This window comes from Podarcis melisellensis (genome assembly GCF_964234715.1).
Source record: "Podarcis melisellensis genome assembly, chromosome: 18".
In the NCBI taxonomy this organism is placed as follows: domain Eukaryota; kingdom Metazoa; phylum Chordata; class Lepidosauria; order Squamata; family Lacertidae; genus Podarcis; species Podarcis melisellensis.
In genome coordinates, this window is record NC_138536.1 from 11,567,522 (window position 1) to 11,586,440 (window position 18,919).

The 18,919-nt window shown below is 49.7% G+C and overlaps 1 protein-coding gene across 1 annotated transcript; it reads left to right on the top strand.

The window, feature by feature from the left end:
- The first annotated feature begins 1,646 nt into the window (after positions 1–1,646).
- Positions 1,647–18,429, top strand: SUGP1 (SURP and G-patch domain containing 1). The gene is made up of 14 exons (XM_081895505.1): positions 1,647–1,787; positions 3,297–3,468; positions 4,312–4,415; positions 5,817–6,050; positions 6,853–6,976; positions 7,181–7,284; positions 9,447–9,570; positions 12,080–12,465; positions 13,698–13,804; positions 13,980–14,157; positions 15,076–15,182; positions 15,693–15,838; positions 16,382–16,511; positions 17,362–18,429. Exons 1-14 carry the CDS (start codon positions 1,763–1,765, stop codon positions 17,386–17,388), a joined length of 1,968 nt encoding a protein of 655 aa, XP_081751631.1. The 5' UTR covers positions 1,647–1,762; the 3' UTR covers positions 17,389–18,429.
- Positions 18,430–18,919: the final 490 nt, after the last annotated feature.

Genomic DNA, 18,919 nt, shown 5'->3' on the forward strand with positions numbered 1-18,919 from the left:
GGAAGACGAGTGCCGGCGTTGTATGAAGGCAGGAGTGGGCTGGGGCGCTTGGACTACAATTCCCGTCAGGGAGCGGGGTGGGGAGGAGTGACGGGAGATGGAGTCCGACAAGCGTCTCCTGCGCGAGAGGTAAAGGAGATGCGCTCCTCTCGCGAGATTTTTCTTCCGCGCACCGGCTGACACTTTGTGTACAGTATTTCTGTTTTTTTATTATTTCTGTTTCATTTTTATTTGTGTGCCGCCTCCCCACAAAACTGTGGCACGCGTGGTGGTTTTGGAGTAAGCCAGGTTAGTTATTTTTTAAAAGTTATGTTTTTATTTTTTTATTCTATTGTCTTCACTTTTTGGTGCGTGTGGTCCGGGATTTAACAACAAAAAAATTAATAATACAAATTTCATTGCCCTCCTATAACAATTTACATCGTAAACTTGAATTGTTTTCAGCCTTCATTTAATTTTAACTATTGTTTTTAACTTTACACAATGATGCTGTGTTAGTTCGGTGTTCACTTCCCAAGATAGAAATGTTAACTATTATTCATAATGCAATACAAAAAAATATCATTGCCACCTTGTAACGATTTAAATTGCATAATTAAAAACAGCTTTTAATAAAATTCAAAAGGCCATTTCACGCAAAGTACTAAAAGCATGATTGCTATTATAAAGTATTTACAATGAATTATTAATGATATATTAATATAAAATAATAATATAATATAAAACTGTAAGGATTTAATTTATAATCCTTTCAAGGATAATAATTAGGCAACATTCAAGGATCATACTATAGTACATATAGTATTTCTATATTTCATTGATTTCATAAGATTTATGAAATCTCAAAGCGGTTTACAAAACATAAAAGGGTAAAATCAAGAAAACAACCCTATTTAAAACATACAGAAGTTAAAATATTGAAACGATGAAAATATATAAAATATTAAAACGATAGAAATATCCTATTATATATTTATATTACAGCAAATAGTTATAGCAGATAATAGTACATATTTACAGTATAGTACGCTATTATACGAAATACAGTAATATTAAAAAACCTGCTAGCTACAGTTGTACATAGTTCCTCGTATATAATTGCTTATAAACGGTATGGGGTATCCTGCTTGAAAGGCGAGGTTCAAATGTCCTCAGTCAGAATAAATGCAATTATTTTAATAATATTGCTAAATATTAGTATATCAAGATTAATATCATCAAACATTATTATGGAGGAGTATGTTCTTCCACTTCCCTTCGCCTCATGGGAAATGTAGTCCCTTAGGAAACTACACTGAGGAATGGGGAGGGGAAGCTTAATTTCCACAAAACTCGCGAGAGCGCCTGCCTCTCCTTTCATTGCGTCTCCAAGTCTCGCGGGAGCAGCTTACTCCCCCCCATTTTATCTCAACTCCCCGCGCAGCGCTTGCCGGGAATCGTAGTCCGCCCCGTCTCCCGCTCCTCGCTTCCCAGCTGCTTTATGCTCCCTGCAGCAGCAGCCGAAGCCCATGTTAAGAACCCTCAGAGACGCCGCTGGCCTGAAAAGACCGCCTTCTTCACCTCCCTGCTTTCCCCGTACTCCCCCACCCCCTCAACAAGGCATGGACTACAATTCCCGGCATCCGTCCAGGAGCGACCGCCTTGCCTCTCTTTTCTCCTCTCCGCCCTCCCCCCAGAATGCAACGCGCCTGCGTCAACGACGCTGGCGGCGGGCTTTCCGCGCGGTGCATTGTGGGAGAAGGGTGGGGACATCCTGAGAGCGATGGACGGCAGCAAAGATGCGCCAGGTGAGTCTGCCCTCCCCGCCCCGCCCCTTTCCAGTCAGGTAAGCCCCCCCGCCCCACTCTCTTCTCCGTCCCCCTCCCTCCCTCCCCACGAACTGGCTCCCCCTCCCCAGTATTAAAAAAACAACCCCTTTCTCTTCCTTCTCCGGGCCTTCCAAGCTCCTTCTCGGCTACGGCTGCTTTGGGGGTCGCCAAGATATTACTGCAGGTCTCGTCGTTATTATTGTTACTACTGCTACTATTAATAATAATTAAATTCGTTAGCCGCTTCATTTCACCCGAGGCAATCCAAAGCGTCTTAACGATACTAAACATTTTAAGTACAGTGGTACCTCGGGTCAAGAACTTAATTCGTTCTGGAGGTCTGTTCCTAATCTGAAACTGTTCTTAACCTGAAACTGTTCTTAACCTGAAGCGTCTGTAACCCAAGGTACCACTGTGTTCATTTTGCACCTGCCTTTTGACCCCTTGCAACCAAGTGAAGATGCCCGAGTCCCAGGATGGTGCCTGACGTCTCCCCCCAATCTGGGGAATCACTGGATCTGGGCTGTTTTCACTCACTAAATCAGCATCCTGTAGAATTCTATCCGTTTTATTTTATCTGCACAATATAGAACGAATTTCTCTAACCAAGATGCTTTTTCTGTGCAGCCTGAGCAGGAGCAGTGAACAACATCATAGTTACCATGGTACCTTGGGTTACAAACGCTTCGGGTTTCAAACGTTTCAGGTTACAGACTCTGATAACCTGGAAGTAGTACCTCGGGTTAAGGATGAGAACAGAAATCGTGCGGTGGCAGCGGGAGGCCCCATCAGCTAAAGTGGTACCTCAGGTTAAGAACGGTTTCAGGTTAAGAACAGACCTTCGGAACGGATTAAGTTTGTAACCGGAGGTACCACTGTAATTGTTGTTGCTTGTCTTTGCTTACCCCACTGCCCTGCTCAGAGTTGTGAAGGATATTCTTACATTATGAATTGTCCTTGTCACTTTTAAGAAAAAGAGGTCGGAATAGGCCAATAGATATGCGGGCTGTCCCTGGATAAAGTGACTTTTCTTCTTTAAGTTCTCAGAGTTCTTAACCTAGCTCAAGATTATCCTCTAAACTAGCCAGATGTTTAACTGAGAATCAATCACATTCAGTCCATCCTTTGAAAAAATAAGATTTTAGAGCCGTCATGCCCAAAAATGGCAACTAGACGTTCTGGTTTGGCAGCTGTAACCTTTCTTTAAGGAGCCTTTTGGCTCCTACCTTATATATGTGAATTTCTTAACACTGGGCTCAATCCCTGACATCTTCAGGCTGTCTGAAATCTTGTCAAGAGCCACTGCCAGTCAGTGTAGGCAGTGCTTAGGTATTTGGACCATTGTTTTGACTCATCTACATGCCAGATCCTGCTTTCAGCTGAGCGTTGTAACAGATGTCCTTTGAACCTCTTTCCCTTCACAATGATTATATGAAGAGTTAATATAATTTCTTTTGTTTTCTTCTGGTCCCCCTTCTTCTCGGCCAGGGAAAACCAGCCGGTGGTTTGGCGTCACGATGCCCAAATCGGAGAAGACCAATGTGAACATCCTCCACCAGGAGAAGCTGATTGCCCAAAAGAAGCGGGAGATCGAGGCCAAGCTGGAGCGTCAAGCCAAGCGCAGCCACTTGGCTAGTAAGCAGGCCTCGCAGGCCAGCGAGTACGTAGGATTGCATTGTTCATACCTTTCTGATAGGCTGGGAGCAATGGGCAGGCAATTGCCTGTGTGATAGGGCCAGAGGATGCAGGAAAGCACAGAAGTCTAATAAATATACAAAGTAAGTGTCTCTGGGTGAGTCTTTGCTCTTCTCATGTCCCATTCCAGCTGACCTCTGACGAGAGGCTGACTGCATTTGCCTCAGGTATGAATTGAGCATTAAATTATTCCTGATGCTCGAGATTTAGCAATCAGATTATGAGGCTGGCTGCTGTTTTGATGCAATCTCCTGCTCAGCATCTGCCAGGGGCCAGATATTCCTGGCATGAGCAGTCGCTCTGAGCTTCCTTCCAGTCACGTGGAAGTCAAGGGGATGGGATGGCAACAGAGGACACACAGTCCTCCTTTTGTGAGTCTTTTGAAAACAGTGATAGAACTCCGTAAGAATGAGCATAGGCTTAATTTGCGAAGGGAGGGAGTCTTAGTTATTGGATTACAGTGGTGCCTCGCAAGACGAAATTAATCCGTTCCGCGAGTCTCTTCGTCTTGCGTTTTTTTCGTCTTGCGAAGCACGGCTATTAGCGGCTTAGCGGCTATTAAGGGCTTAGCGGCTTTAAGAAAAAGGAAACAAACTTGCAAGACATTTCGTCTTGCGAAGCAAGCCCATAGGGAAATTCGTCTTGCAGAACGACTCAAAAACCGGAAAACTTTCGTCTAGCGAGTTTTTCGTCTTGCGAGGCATTCGTCTTGCGGGGCACCACTGTACTATTATTTTTTGCTGGTGGGGAAAGCTGTGCTCCACAGCAGCGCTGTGGCCTCTAACCTCCTCCCCCTTTAACCCCACAGTGATGACAGCGGAGATGGGGAAAGCTCTGTTTCCAACAAGTTTGCCAATGATGGGAGTTTCCTCCAGCAGTTCCTCAAGCTTCAGAAGGAGAAGTTGGGCAGCGGTAAGCACCTGTTCCTGAGTCCACTCTGCCAATTCTGTGTGCCTGTTGTAAGTCCCAAGGGCAGGGAATTTCTTTCAGCACAAAGAGCCATGTTCTCTTCTGGACAGATCCTTTGGGGGCCACATGTCAATAGCAGGCAGGGCAATGAATGTCAATTTTTTCCTTCTGTGCAGTAGAGTGAGTTTCTGCACACACTCATGCACCAGCCCTCTCAAAGAAACCCGTTTTCTTTTTTCTTTCAACTTTTATTGAAGTCAAACAAATCAATGCAAAAAAAAAATTGCAGAAGTACAAATACAAAAAAAGAAAAAGTATAGTATATCAGAAATAAACTTAAATCAAGTGAGCAGACCATTAGGTAAGCTAAATTTTACATTGTACCATGGTGATGGAGTCCAGGTATTGGCTATATACATGATTAAGTTGCCCCCAGACAGCATGGAATTTTTCAGGATCCTCTGAGCTTTTCGCCACATGTAATTTATGCACCTTCTCTCTGGGCGCTTCCTATTTGTAGGGTGCTCTCCCCAGACAGGCTCATGTGGCACCTTTGTTACGTATCTTTAGGCACCAGGTGAAAGCATTCCTCTGCAACCAGACCTTTGGCTTTTAAACAACGTCCTTTTAAAGTAGGGTGAGGGGTGGGTTGTTGAGTGCTGTTTTTTTTTTTTTTACTACTATTGTATTTATCTTGTGTTCTATGTTGTGTCCTGAACCCCTGGCGTACCTGGCAGCAGGCCAGTATGCCAAGTCCAAGGGTCAATCCACACAAGTCCAAAGGTCAGGAATGAGGTTCAGGGTCAGAGTCCAGTCAGGATACAGCCCAGAGCCAAAACCAAAGCCCAGTCCCGTAGATGTCCCGGAGCACTGAAGCCAAGGGCTGCCAACATGGGTAGCTGAGCATACCCAGCACCTCAGCTCTGCTTCACTTTTGTACTTTCCATGCTGAATGCAACATCTGGGCTTCGTGAGGCATGTGACCCTCACCTGCTCCAAGCCTACTCCAGCTGAGGAAATCACATCCCTCCTTCCAGAGCTAGCAAGCCCCAGCTGGGGAGCTGGCCTGTGGATCCTTGCATCCTCAGCCTTCTGGAGTGACGCTCCTGCTGCTCCCTATGCCTCAGAGCCTGCTATGTTTGTGGGGACACGGGCCCCTCTGACTCTTGCAATGGGTCCTGCTACTTTGGTTCCTGTGCACTGACCCCCATCCCCTCGCCATCCTCCATCCCCAGTGTGCCCCAGTCCCAACTACACCCCTTGCCGGGGTCCTCTTCCTCCTCCCTGTCATCCTGCCAGTTCATGACATGTTGTAAACTGCCCTGTGGTCTGTTGAGGAAAGACAGTATATAAATTCAGTTCATAATAACAATAATGTCAACCTCTGTCTCCCCACCCCTCCAGACGCTTCCTCCAGCTCTGCCAAGGCCTCTGCGGCAACCCCCCCGGCTGCCAGCACCGCAAAGAAGCCCTCACTGAGCGGGAAGCGCCCCAACCTGAGTGTCACCAGCATGCTGAACCAGGTCAAGAACTACACCCATTCCAAGCAGACGCCCGTGACCAACCGCCTCAGTGTTTTCCAGTCGCCAGACGATGAGGATGAGGAGGAAGACTACGAGCAGTGGCTGGAGATAAAAAGTAAGTGGTGTTTCTTTACAAAGCGAGGGAACAGGGCCCTCTGCCCTGCACAGCTTCCCATCGTTTTTCCAAAGGGGGATTCTGACCAGCTGAAAAGAGACTTAATTTGTTTGAGCGCTTAAAATTCCACTGAGTGTTGTAAAAGCAGTTAAAAACATGCCTTGAGAGGGAGGCACATGTCCAGGTCAGGACCAACACCCTCTCCCCATGCCCCAGCCTTATTTATTGATTAATCCCACACTTGAGCCAAAAAAGGGCTTTTAGGATGGACCTAACACATCACTGAGTCTTTGCCCTTAGGCCTACCGTCTTAAAAGGACGCAACACAAAAGGAAAGTGAGCTGGGAGGGTGTAGTTTAGAGCACAGTTGAGGAAACCTTGGCTTGATATACTGTAGTTGAGAAAACCATGGTTTGATAGCCCACAGTGAGTAAACTGTGGTTTGATATACCATAGCTGAGTAAACTGTGTAAACCAGACAATTGTACAAACAATAACAAGGAGGTTCACAAAATAAAACCAAAAACAATACAGCGTAGACACAGCTGCCCCAGTGTTCAGTAGGTGTTGGTAGGTCAGTCCTGCGTGCCTGCGCCTTCCTCCCCACCCCCGTATTGAAAGCATCAGGCTTAGGTTGCTGCCTGCTGTGGCTCCATCATTTCATCCTCTTTCTCCTCGTTCCACCCACCCCGCTCCCTCCTTCTCCCCCGCCGTCTCGTGGGCCTACTGCTGTGGTTCTTAAAGAGGTAATGTGCCTGTTGGGTGTGTGAGTTGAGCCCCAGTACTGACAGCCTGCTTAAAGTTTGTCCCCCAGAGGACACCCGGACTCGCCGAGTGGTGGAGAAGCTGGCCAGGGTCGTGGCGGAAGGGGGCCCCGATCTGGAGAAGGTGGCGCTCGAGGACTGCAAGGACAACCCGACTTTTGCGTACGTTTGCTGCTGTTCTTGTGCATCTCCCCTCCCTCTTCTCCCTCCCTGGTGTGGTCAGTCATGGTGCAGGAAGCCAAGGACAGGCCTTGACTCCCCTCCATGCTTGTTGCTGTCCACCTCTCCTGCTGTGCACCTTTTACACCAGGATGCTTCCAAGACCCGATCCCCCTTAATGCCCTTTTTTTCTCTCACACCCCTCAGATTCCTGCACGATAAGAACAGTCCGGAGTTTCTGTATTACAGGAAAAAGCTGGCGGAAATGTGGAAGAAGGGTCAAGATCCAGAAGAGACCTCTTTCCAGAAAGGTAAGGCAAGGGTCATTGCTCCCCTCCTGCAGTTCTTGCGTAAGCTATCTTCTTATAGGCAGAACTCTCCAAACTATTCACGTCGGTGACACACTTTTAAAACAGGCATCGTTCTGTGACACAGTAATTCAGTTTTGCTAGCAAACCGGAGGTTAAACTAACCCCTTTCCAGCCCTGGGAGGAACACACCTACGCACTGCAGTCGACACACTAGTGTGTCATGACTCACAGTTTGGAAAGTTCTGGGCTACGGGCCGGGTGTGTGTAGAGATCAGCCTGGCTAGCATGGCACCCTCCAGATGTTTTGCACTATGGCTCCCATCAGCCCCAGGCAGCACAGACATTTTGGACTACAACTCCCACAATGCACCATTGTGCCTGCCAAAACATCTGGAGGGTGAAGTTTGGTGTTGATATTAGAGCTGAAAGCTTTCTTTAAAAAAAAAAGTAGATTGATCTACTGATTAATCAAGCAACAGATTTTTAGTTTTAGTTTTTTTAAAAAAGATAATTTGGCTGCTACCCTAACCCCTCATAACCTGACAGGAAGCCCCATTGAATTCAGAACAACTTAATTCTGAGTAGACGTGGCTTGGGTTGCTGTTAGCTGCTTTTGGCTCAGATCCGTTGAAATCGATGGCGACTCACTTGAGGCCTAGTGTCTCCAGGGACCTGCTCTGAGCATGCCTAACTCTTGATCCAGCCTTAATTATTTCTTGAAGAACTAATATCCTGCCTTCAGGGTGCAAAGCACCAATCAAGTATAGTTTACAACATTTTGTATTGTTGTTAGTATTTTCAGAGGCAGTAAATGCGTCTCAGTACCAGTTGCTGGAAACGACAGGAGGGGAGAGTTGCTTTTGCACTCAGGTCACAGAATCATAGAATTGTAAATAATGGTAACAGTTCAGTCCCCTGCAAAGCAGTAACCATTAATTTGCTTGCTATGCATGTCTTTTGGCCATTTGCAGACGTACCATAAAGACAGCTAAAAATAGTTTTTAAAAGCAGTCTAGGAAACCTGCTGTGAAGGTAGGTTTAAGGAATTTGAATGAAAACTCCTAAGGCGGACCTCAAGCTGGAAAAGCTTGTCAAAATGAAAACTGTGAAGAATATGGATTTTGGGTGTTTCAGAACAAGAGGAGGGTGCGCTGGATCAGGTCAAAAGATCTAGGTCACCATCCTGCCCTAACTGGCCAGCAAGGTGCCCCAATGGGGAAACCCACAAGCAGGATCTGAGCACAAGAGCCCACTCCCCTCCTCTAGGTTCCGGCAGCTGGCATTCGGAAGCATCGCTGCCTCTGAGCAGCAGCCAGGCTTAGGCGTTCACCAGGTGCGACATTTAGTCAGTAGACCAACCTCCTGAAAACACATACAATGAATTGGGCACAGATTCCTTCAGACAGGGTGACAACCTTAGTCTAGCACGCCTGTCTGCCTTGTGGTTTGCAGGTGTGAGTCCCACTGTTTGTGTAGGAGGGTGGGGTGGGGTGGGGGGGAACCAGGAGGGGGTATATCTGTGCCAGGAGTGAGCAACCTCTTGCCCTCTGGGTGTTTCTGAGCCATCAGAGTTTTTTCCAGGCCCTTTTACATGCACAATGAGGCAGTTGTGTGCCTTAATGTCAGTGGTTATGCTCTGAGACCATACATTCAAAGTGCCCTGAGAGCACTGCAAACGGTCTTGGCTTCTTCTAGGAGCTGTAGTTCATTAAGGGGGCTGGAAGTACATTATTCCCTTCAAAGAGTGACAATTCTCAGAGTGCCCTGTGAAGTGGGGTTGAAGGTTAAACCTCTCTGGGTATTGATCGAGGGAAACTAGCTTTTCAAAGGCTGAGAGTCATTTACACCTCTGCCACCCCCTTCCTTCTTAGTGCCCCCCTGGTAGCCCCCAGGGAGCAGTTGACAATATTGGGACTTAGCTGTGGATCTGTTCTGAGTGCAGCCAGCCTTGGGTGTGAGCCGGCATTATTTCCTCCTTTTCTGTTTGTGATCAAAGTGGGGAGGCGAAAAGGCAAGAAACAGACTGAGAAAGAGAAATTTTAAACCCTCCTCTTCCCGCTTATTCCGTCCCCTCCCCTCCCGGGGTTCCTTAAAGCCAGATTAAGAGCTTGTGGCTGTTGGGTATGTGAGTTGGGGGCACCGTACTGACAGCCTGCTTAAAGTTTCGCCTCCAGACGACGAAGAGACCAAGGACTGCGCTGAGAAGCTCGCCAGGTTCGTTGCCGACGGGGGCCCCGTGGTGGAAATGGTCGCCCTGAAGAACCACCGGGAGAACCAGTCCTTTAGGTGAGGAGGGTCAGCTGGGATCTGGGGGAGTGGGAGAGTCTGTGTGCCAACACGCGCGCACATACACCATAGGCTAGGTTTACGGTGCCGTTTGGTGATTAGAGTATATATTTGAGTAGATAAGTAGCCATGTAGATATGTTGTCAAAGCAACTAGTGTTTTAAATAGGATCTTGGCAGCTCAAACAGTGATGGGGAGACAGCCCACAAATCTTACACTCGATGCTTTGTACCACTCACTCTGGAATAATGGAGAAAGTTGCATGTAATTTGAGATTTTGATGCGGACTAGAACCTCCAGGTGCCTTTTATATGATTTGGCATTCCTTCACGTTACATATACTGTACTGTATCGTCACATGTCTGGCAGATCTGGGACAACACTTGATAGATTAATGCTGATATTCTTGGGGGGCTTTGTTATTTTAACCCATGTGCCACAGTACTCACCCTGCATGCCTGTTTTATAGTTTTACTCTCCATCTTTTAATTTCTATCTATAGTTAACAGCGGTTCTCTTGGTTTTATATGTGTTCTAAAATGAAATTAAAACAAACTTTACACGAAAAAGGATTTGAGACTTGGACTGGGGGAGACCAGGGTTCACATCCACCCACTAAGCCATGCAGCTCACTTGGGTCCCCGCATGGCCAGGCTCTCTTGGCCTGGTCTACCTCCCAGGGTTGTGAATATCAAATGGGGAGAACCAGGTATGAACCTTGAGCTTCTCAGGTGGGATATAAATGTAACAGGAAAGAATTAATGAGGAAAGTGTATGGTTGGCATAAATCTCCTAAATCTCCTACCCACCTTTCTTTGGTGAACTAGGCTCACCTGTGAGGGAAAAAGGGATTTTTTTCATTTTAATCAATCCGCTTGCCACAACAGCCCTTATACCACTAGGTGGCACCACAGCTGCTTGAATGTTTTGAATACAGTGGTGCCTCGCAAGACGAAATTAATTCGTTCCGCAAGTCTTTTCGTCTTGCGAGTTTTTCGTCTTGCGAAGCACGGTTTCCCATAGGAATGCATTAAAAATCAATTAATGCGTTCCTATGGAAACCGCCTTCAGACCAGGTCTGGGGACAGTCTGTCCCCCGACCTCTTCTGAAGGCTGGTGGGGGGCGAAAGTCTTTGCTTCCCCCCCCCCCGCCTGCCTTCCCGGGACAGCGGAGACTTTTCCGCTGTCCCGGGGCGATCTTAAAATGCTGGCGGGCGGCAGCGAAGGATTCGCTGCCGTCCCCCAGCATTTTAAAAGCCCCCGGGACAGCGGAGACCTTCGCTGCCGCCCGCCAGCATTTTAAAAACCCCGGCACAGCGGAGGACTTCTCCGCTGTCCCGGGGCGATTTAAAAGCCCCCGGGAAGGCAGGCAGGGGGACAAAGACTTTTGCCGCCCGCCCGCCTTCAGAAGAGGTCCAGGACCTCTTCTGAAGGCTGGCGGGGGGCAAAAGTCTTTGCTCCCCCCTGCCTGCCTTCCCGGGAGAGCAGAGAAATTTTACAGTGGTGCCTCCCAAGACGAAATTAATTCGTTCAGTGAGGCTCTTCGTATAGCGAAGCAAGCCCATTGACAGCTTAGCGGATTAGCGCTATTAGCGGTTTAGCGGCTTTTAGCGATCAGCTGATAAGCGGCTTAGGAAAAGGGGGAAAAACCCCGAAGGAACTCGCAAGACTTTTTCGTCTTGTGAAGCAAGCCCATAGGGAAATTCGTTTTGCGAAGCGCCTCCAAAACGGAAAACCCTTTCGTCTAGCGTGTTTTCCGTCTTGCGAGGCGTTCATCTTGCGGGGCACCACTGTATTACTTCATCTCAGTGCATCATTTTTTAAAGTTTTGCACCGCATTTCGGTTTTGTTTCATTGTTTTTTTTACATGGTTCAGGATTTGGAATATATTATGTGTAGCTTGCTGCATTCTTTGACCATATTTTTATATTCCATTGAGTTTAGCACCAAATTGGTTATTTCGTACATTACCATTGTGGGAGATTTCCAACTTCCACGTTTTCTACACCTCTTGTTGGAAAAATGTGACATTCATTATTCTCGTTCTTAAAAATCCAACAAAAAATATTAATTAATTCAATTTAATAATAATAAATTTATTTAAAATGGATTTTCTTCCCTTTAATTGGCCTTTGTACGCTCCTTCTGCGGGATGCGGGTGCTCTGTGGGTTAAACCACAGAGCCTAGGACTTGCCGATCAGAGGGTCAGCGGTTCGAATCCCAGTGACAGGGTGAACTCCCGTTTCTTGGTCCCTGCTCCTGCCAACCTAGCAGTTCAGAAGCATGCAGTGCAAGTAGACAAATAGGTACCGCTCCGTCGGGAAGGTAAACAGTGTTTCCGTGCTTCTCTGGTTTGCCAGAAGCGGCTTAGTCCTGCTGGCCACATGACCCGGAAGCTGTATGCCGGCTCCCTCGGCCAGTAAAGCGAGATGAGCGCTGCAACCCCAGAGTTGTCTGCAACTGGACCTAACATTCAGGGGTCCCTTTACCTTTACGCTCCTTCTGCAGATTTTTGTATGAGCCTGGCAGCTCCGGCTACAAGTATTACCGGCAGAAGCTGGAGGAATACCGGAAAGCCAACGACGACGCCGAGGGGGTCCCTCCCATCCCGGCAGCCAACCTGAAACGCAAAGTCCCTCCCAAGGGGGCTCCCTCTCCTTCCTCGTCCTCGTCCTCGTCCTCCTCCTCCTCCTCCTCCTCCTCAGTGGCACTGCTGCCTACACCAGCCGCCCCTCCTGCAAAGCCCCCGCAACCGCAGCCACAGCCACTGCCACCTGCGCCTGCCACCAAAAAAAAGAGGAAAAGCCGGTGGGGCCCAGAAGAGGAGAAGGTGGACTTGCCTCCCCCAGAGCTCGCTCAGCAGACCAAGGACCCCTCGCCCACCCCGTTGTCAGGTGAGTGGCGGTTGCGGGTCGGGCAGCCCTTTATTCATCCCTAGAGACCAGGGCACTCCTGGACTGATTTAGAGGGGAGGCCGTCCTGTTCCCACACTGGCCAGCCAGCTGCCCCACAAGCAGGAACAGAGAGCTGTAGCCTTCTCACCATTCTATGGTAGATTGGCTCTCTCCATGGAGGCTCCTCTTAGGGGTCAGAAGAAACTAAGAAGAGCCTGGCCGCTGAATCAGGCCAAGGAGACCCATCTAAGTCCAGGGTCCCACACTCACAGTGGCCAACCAGGTGGGAAATCAGCAGGCAGGATCTGAGCACAAGAGCCCTCTCCTCTCCTGCGGTTTCCAGCAGCTGGAATTCAGAAGCATCACTGCCTCTGACCATGGAGGCAGAGCACAGCCTTAATGGCTAGTAGCCATCAATAGCCCTCTTTTCCATACATTTGTGTAATCCAACTCAGCTGGAAGCAGCCTACTGTTGATGGGGGCGGCAGGGCATAGCGAAACCAAGTGTGTCACAGACTGGTGGGAGGCAGCAGCAAGGGAACCCCCAGAGGAGGGAGGCTCAGAGCCTGGGAGTTTGTGGTGGGACACCGAGGAGAGGTCAGAGGGAGAAGATTGGGAAGATGTGCTGGATGCTGATAGAGCAACAGGGTTTAGTGAGCAGGAAGAGTCTGTGACAGGGAGCAGTTCAGACTGTGAGGCTGAAGCAATTGGGGGGGGGGGGTTCCCAAGAGGCTGCAGAAGAATCCAGGGAGTCTCTCTTTCTGGCTGTGACAAGCTCCCTCCACCCTAGTCTTTGAGAATGTGCAGAATAATGAGGAGAGCAAAACAGAGGCCAGAGGTGCGCAGGCACAGTTTGAGTCTGCATGGGAAACATCTGGGAGAGGAGGAGACTTAGAGAGGGTGGAGGGCAGGGGCCTTCAGTCCTGGCAACGGCTCCATAGAGGCAAGACCTGCTGGGAAGGGTTGCCGAGTTGTATGCTGTTTCCTTGAATAAAGGAACTGACAAAAGCCTAGCATCTTTCGTGCTGACCTGTGTCAGGCCTGACACTAAGCTTCTGAGCTATTGCAATATATGTGAAAAAAGAAATCTGATCTCTGACTCCTCCTTCCCCCACTTCACTCCTGGCCATCCGCTTCCTGTGTTGGGCACAGATAGAAGCATGGGGGGGGGGTACTGTCTCCCACAGTGTGCAGTCAGGGCTAACCCTTCCGATGTTCCTCCTTGTCTTCAGTCCAGGACCTCAAAGGCCTCGGCTATGAGAAGGGGAAGCCCGTTGGGCTGGTGGGGGTGACGGAGCTTTCGGACGCCCAGAGGAAGCAGCTGAAGGAGCAGCAAGAGGTAACGGGTTCACATCTCCGCTCTCTCAACGCTTGCTACCTGCCGTCAGGAGTTCAAGTCTTCCTCAAGAGGGGGCCCAGTTGGTGGGCCTGTCCGACTTCTGCAGGGGTGGGGAAAAGCATCGTTATTCTGTCACCCGTCAGTCACAGCTTCTTCTTTCTGCACCCGCTCCCAGATGCAGCAGATGTACGACATGATCATGAAGCACAAGCAGGCCATGCAGGAGATGCAGATCATGTGGGAGAAGACGGTCAAGGAGCACCAGTCTGGCTATGACAGCGACGAGGAGGTGGACAGCGAGCTGGGCACCTGGGAGCATCAGCTGAGGCGCATGGAGATGGACAAGACGAGAGGTGTGTTTGCCTGGCGGAGTGGCCTGGTGGAGGGGCCTGGTGGTAGGCAAGATGGGATGGCAGGCCCTAGTGCAGCCTTTCTCAACCTTGGGTCCCCAGATGTTGTTGGACCACAACTCCAACCATACCTGTGCTCTGGCCTTGCTAGCTAGGGGTGATGGGAGCTGTAGTTCAACAACATCTGGGGACCCAAGGTTGAAAAAGGCTGCACTAGGCGCTTCTCCATATGCCTATTTCTGGAAGCCACACCAGAGGCAGGGGACTTCCTTGAACTGCCCAACTCTCAGCTGATCAAGGTAACTTGAGCTGGCAGTACATCGCTGGCTGCTGCCAGCACAGGCAGGCAGGCAGGCGGGAGGGAGGGAGGTGCGCAGTGGCTGGGGAGCTGTAATGTGTCACTGGCTCATACAGGCTTCAGACTATTAATCGTAATGTCGCCCAGGTCTTCAAGGAGTTTGTTCTTGCAGCCTCGAGGCGAGGCATGCCTTCTGGTTAATCCACAGAAGAGTTTCCACACTGGCAAGGCGATAAGACCCTTCGCTTTTTCAGTGCATTTGTTCTTTAAAAATGAAAGAACTTCAGATGTGAAGAGTTCAGATCGTGCTGCCTCTCCACACAGCACAGTGTTCACCTATGGAGCTCGCTTCCGCAGGAGGCAGCAGTGCATCTTTAGGTGGCTGTAAAAGAGGACTGGGCAAATTCATGGCGGAGGGCCGGCGATCGACGGCTGCAGCCACAGTATCAGACTCCACAGTCAGAGGCAGCAATGCTTCTCCGTTTCTGGAAATCACAGGAGTGGAGAGTAGCTCTTATCCTCAGGTCCTGCTTATGGCTTTCCCATTTGGGCACCTGGTTGGCTGCTGTTTTTAATCCGTCTGCCTCCCCCCCCCCCCATGTCCTTTCATCCTCTTCTCTCAGAGTGGGCGGAGCAGCTGACTCAAATGGGCCGTGGGAAGCATTTCATTGGGGATTTCCTGCCACCTGACGAGCTGGAGAAGTTCATGGAGACCTTCAAGGCCCTGAAGGTAACATTCTTTTGCACCCCTTGCTCTTCAAGCCCCCCTCCCCATCTCTCACACACGCCAGAAACAAGCTTGCAGGGAGCGCTGCCTCCCTTGTGGGATCCCAGAAACTGGGCTGGACAGATCCTTCTGCTGGATTCTGCAAATCTCTTCTGAGTGTAACAGCAGAGTTTGATTTCAGCCATGTTCTCATCAAGCCTTTAACCTGGTTTGGAACTGCCCCTAAGCATGAGCAGAGGGCAGTTCCCTTGCCATTGAACAGTGCCCTGAGCCCTGCCCGTAGTGGAGAGGGAAATGGTTCTGTTTGTGGCTGGCTGCTGCTTTCCAGAGAAGCTTTCACCTTCCACCTCCTCTCGAGGAAATCAAATGCCAAGTGAGGCTTCCCTCCAGGGGTGGCGTTAGGAGGTGATCCAAGGCACCTGTGCCCCAGAGCTTTTTTAAGCAGTCAGCACACACACCTCAACTTTGCTCTCCCTCACAATGCAAAGCCCCTGGTTTTCTTTAACCCCACAGGAAGGTCGGGAGCCAGACTACTCCGAATACAAGGAGTTCAAGCTGACGGTGGAGAACATCGGTTTCCAAATGTTGATGAAGATGGGCTGGAAGGAGGGCGAAGGTCTGGGCTCGGAGAAGCAGGGCATCAAGGCCCCTGTCAACAAGTAGGCACCTTGTCTCCATCTCTCTCCTCCACCTCCTCTTGGTTTTGTTTTGTTTTACTAGGTCTGCTACTCCTACTCACTTCCCCACCAACCCCTTTCCCTCCTACACCTGACCAACCCTCCCTATTGCATGTCACCTGTTCCCTCTGTTCGCCCCAAGCTCCTTTGTGCCCCCAGCAGTGTTCTCTCTCTCTCCTGCCTGCCTGCCATTGTGCAGGAGGTGGCGTGGCCACCAACTGGCAGCTACATGAACTGCACCATGACAACAACCTCACGTTCTTATGTATATAGGAAGATACGGCCTTCCCCCATACTTTGCCTTCCTGGACGTGACCCAGGGAGGCCACTTCGGTGCTGCTCACACAGCAGCTTGGCTTCACCCCCAGAGGCACACTCCATTGTCTCTTGAGACAGATGGATGCCAACACCAATCTGGAAGCTCTGTTGGTGGAGCATGTGCCTTGCCCGTCTGGTGGTAAGAATCTGTTCCTGGTACAAGTCAGCTTCTGACTCCTTTTGGCCTCTTTTTCTCCATCGAAACAGGGGCGTGACAGCAGTAGACGGGGCAGGGTTTGGGATCGACCGCCCCGCCGACCTGACCAAGGAGGACGATGAATACGAGGCGTTCCGCAAGAGGATGATGCTGGCCTACAGATTCCGGCCCAACCCGCTGGTGAGATCGCCTGGACCTCATTCTTCTTAACCCTATGCCACCACCTTCTAACCCCTGCCCCACGGACAGGGCCTCCTGCAGCCCTCCCAGCCTGGTCACTGACATGCTGCCCAGGGGGCAGCCCCGCCTGTCAACTTCCTTAGCTCCTCTAATCTCAGTGCTGCCCTTCACTTAAGTTGGCAGGGAGGAGGATGGGAGCAGAACTAGAATGAGTTGCCTCTCTGCCTCTCAGGGTTGGGCAATAATCTGGTTTTCAGCTTTGTGACATATTGCCAGCTAAATACCACAGTATACTGATATATCACAGTGTCTGAAATAAGGATGGAGCTATGTAGAGGCGTTGGTTGGCTTCACGGTTTTCCCCACGTTGTGATTTTTGCATAGTGTGCAAATCACGATTCACAATACATTGCCAGGTCAGCGGTTATGAAACCAGGATCATGATGTGGATTTCAAACCCATTTTGGACAATGTATCGCCCAGCCGTAACACACACCATGATTTGCGATATATTGCCAGGTCTAAAAGTATGAAACCAATATCACAATATGGGCTTCAAACTGGTTTTGGATGATAATATTGCCCAGCCCTACTGCAGGCCCCACCCTCGAGGTTTGTGAGAGAGCAGGAACTACACAGAGGGGTTCCTCTTTTCTTGGCACCAGTAGGGAAGGATTGTCAGGTTTCGTGCACAGGCTGCCAGTCCACACTCACATCCCACCCTGGCCACTTGCCATCTTTTCTCTGCGGAGGTGGATGTTGGGGGGAGGGGGCTGAGTCTCTGCTGTGCTCCCCTTTGCCCTCCTAACTCGTCCTCTGACCATGTTTTTTTGCTCTTCCCCCACTACAGAACAATCCCAGACGTCCGTACTACTGAGACCCAGCGACCTGCTTTTCCTCCCCTCTTTTCAAATCGTCGGTTGGTTGGTTTACTGTGTTGCGTTTATGGAATCGACATCTCTGCCCCCCACACCACCCCGCTTTTCCTTTGAAAGCACTCTTGTTTTTAAAGAACTCAAGACCGGTCTTGTTTGCCCAGCCCATAGCGATCATGGGGAGGGGGCTGCGCTGTTATCGTTGTCAACCCCCCAAGTAAAGAAGCAGCTTTGGGGATTCCTGTAGCTGGATTTGGGTGAGAGGGTTTGGAAGTCAACCCCCACCCTGAGTTATCGCTCCCCAGGGGGCTGTCAGGAGTGAGGTGGGTGGGGTTGTGTGTTTGGGAATGTCTTCAGAAATATTGGCTGAGGAACACACAGACACACATACTTACTTGATTTGGGGCAGTCCTTTCGCTCTGATTTCACAGAGGGGTTCCTCCTGTGCTGGTGCAGAGTACAGAAAGTGAGGGCATTTTGACCCACATAGAAGTAGGGGGCAGGGGGTGCCAGGGTGCCACCTCTGGAGAGAGGCAGTGGGGGATTTGGACTCTTCTCCCCCCCCACACACACATTCTCTTTTCAATAAAATAAATAAAATCAGGCCACAATATTCGTGTAGGGGAAGCAGCCAGAGCGAGGGGGTGTACACACACTTCCCTGGGGGGGGGGTGTTATGGGGTGATACCAGCAGTGGAGCAGAGAGGTGAGGCAGAACCTTTTGGGCGTTGGTAGATCCTGTTTAGGAGGGCAGACAATCTTCCCTCCACCCCCCACTTTGCTAGGAATGGAAATTTGTTTACTTGCTACACTGAGTGAAACAAGGGGTCCCCCGTTCTGCCTGGATTCTCACTGAAGTGGAAGCTGAAAAGCCTCCAGGCTCTCCCCCGAAGGAGAAAGTTTGGGGCAGGGGTGTGGAGAGATGGAACGGAGACGGGCGTTCCCTCCCCAAAACGTCTAGGGAAGCCCCCTTGCCCCAATATACATCTCATTCTCTGCTGTTTTAGTCGAGAATCTCTCCTTCCTTCCTTCCTTCCTTCCTTCCTTCCTTCCTTCCTTCCTTCCTTCCTTCCTTCCTTCCTTCCTTCCTTCCTCTCTCTCTCTCTCTCTCTCTCTCTCTCTCTCAACTCCCACACCCCCAAAGCAGACTTGTACCACTTCTTTTATTATTATTATTTTGGGGTGTCGTGACCTTTTTGGTTTCTATTTTTATTATTATTATTATTATCATCATTTCAACAATGAAACTGTAGCGTTTGGCTTTCAACAAGTTAATAAAGCTGTCTGTAAATCTAAAGGGCAGGTCTGTCTTTTGTTTCAAAAACCCACATAACGTTTTGGGATTTCGCCAGAGAGAAGGGGTGAAGCTGCCTGATGCGCAGGAGGCAGTGAGTGCAGGTCCTGCAGGAAAGGTTGCTGGAAGATGGAGAGGGGCGCTGGGGAAAGGGGGGGTGTGCTCACCCCAAACGCGGTAGTAATCTCCTGATTGCAAGACTTGCAACCCGTTCTTGAACCTTAGACCCTCTTCACAAA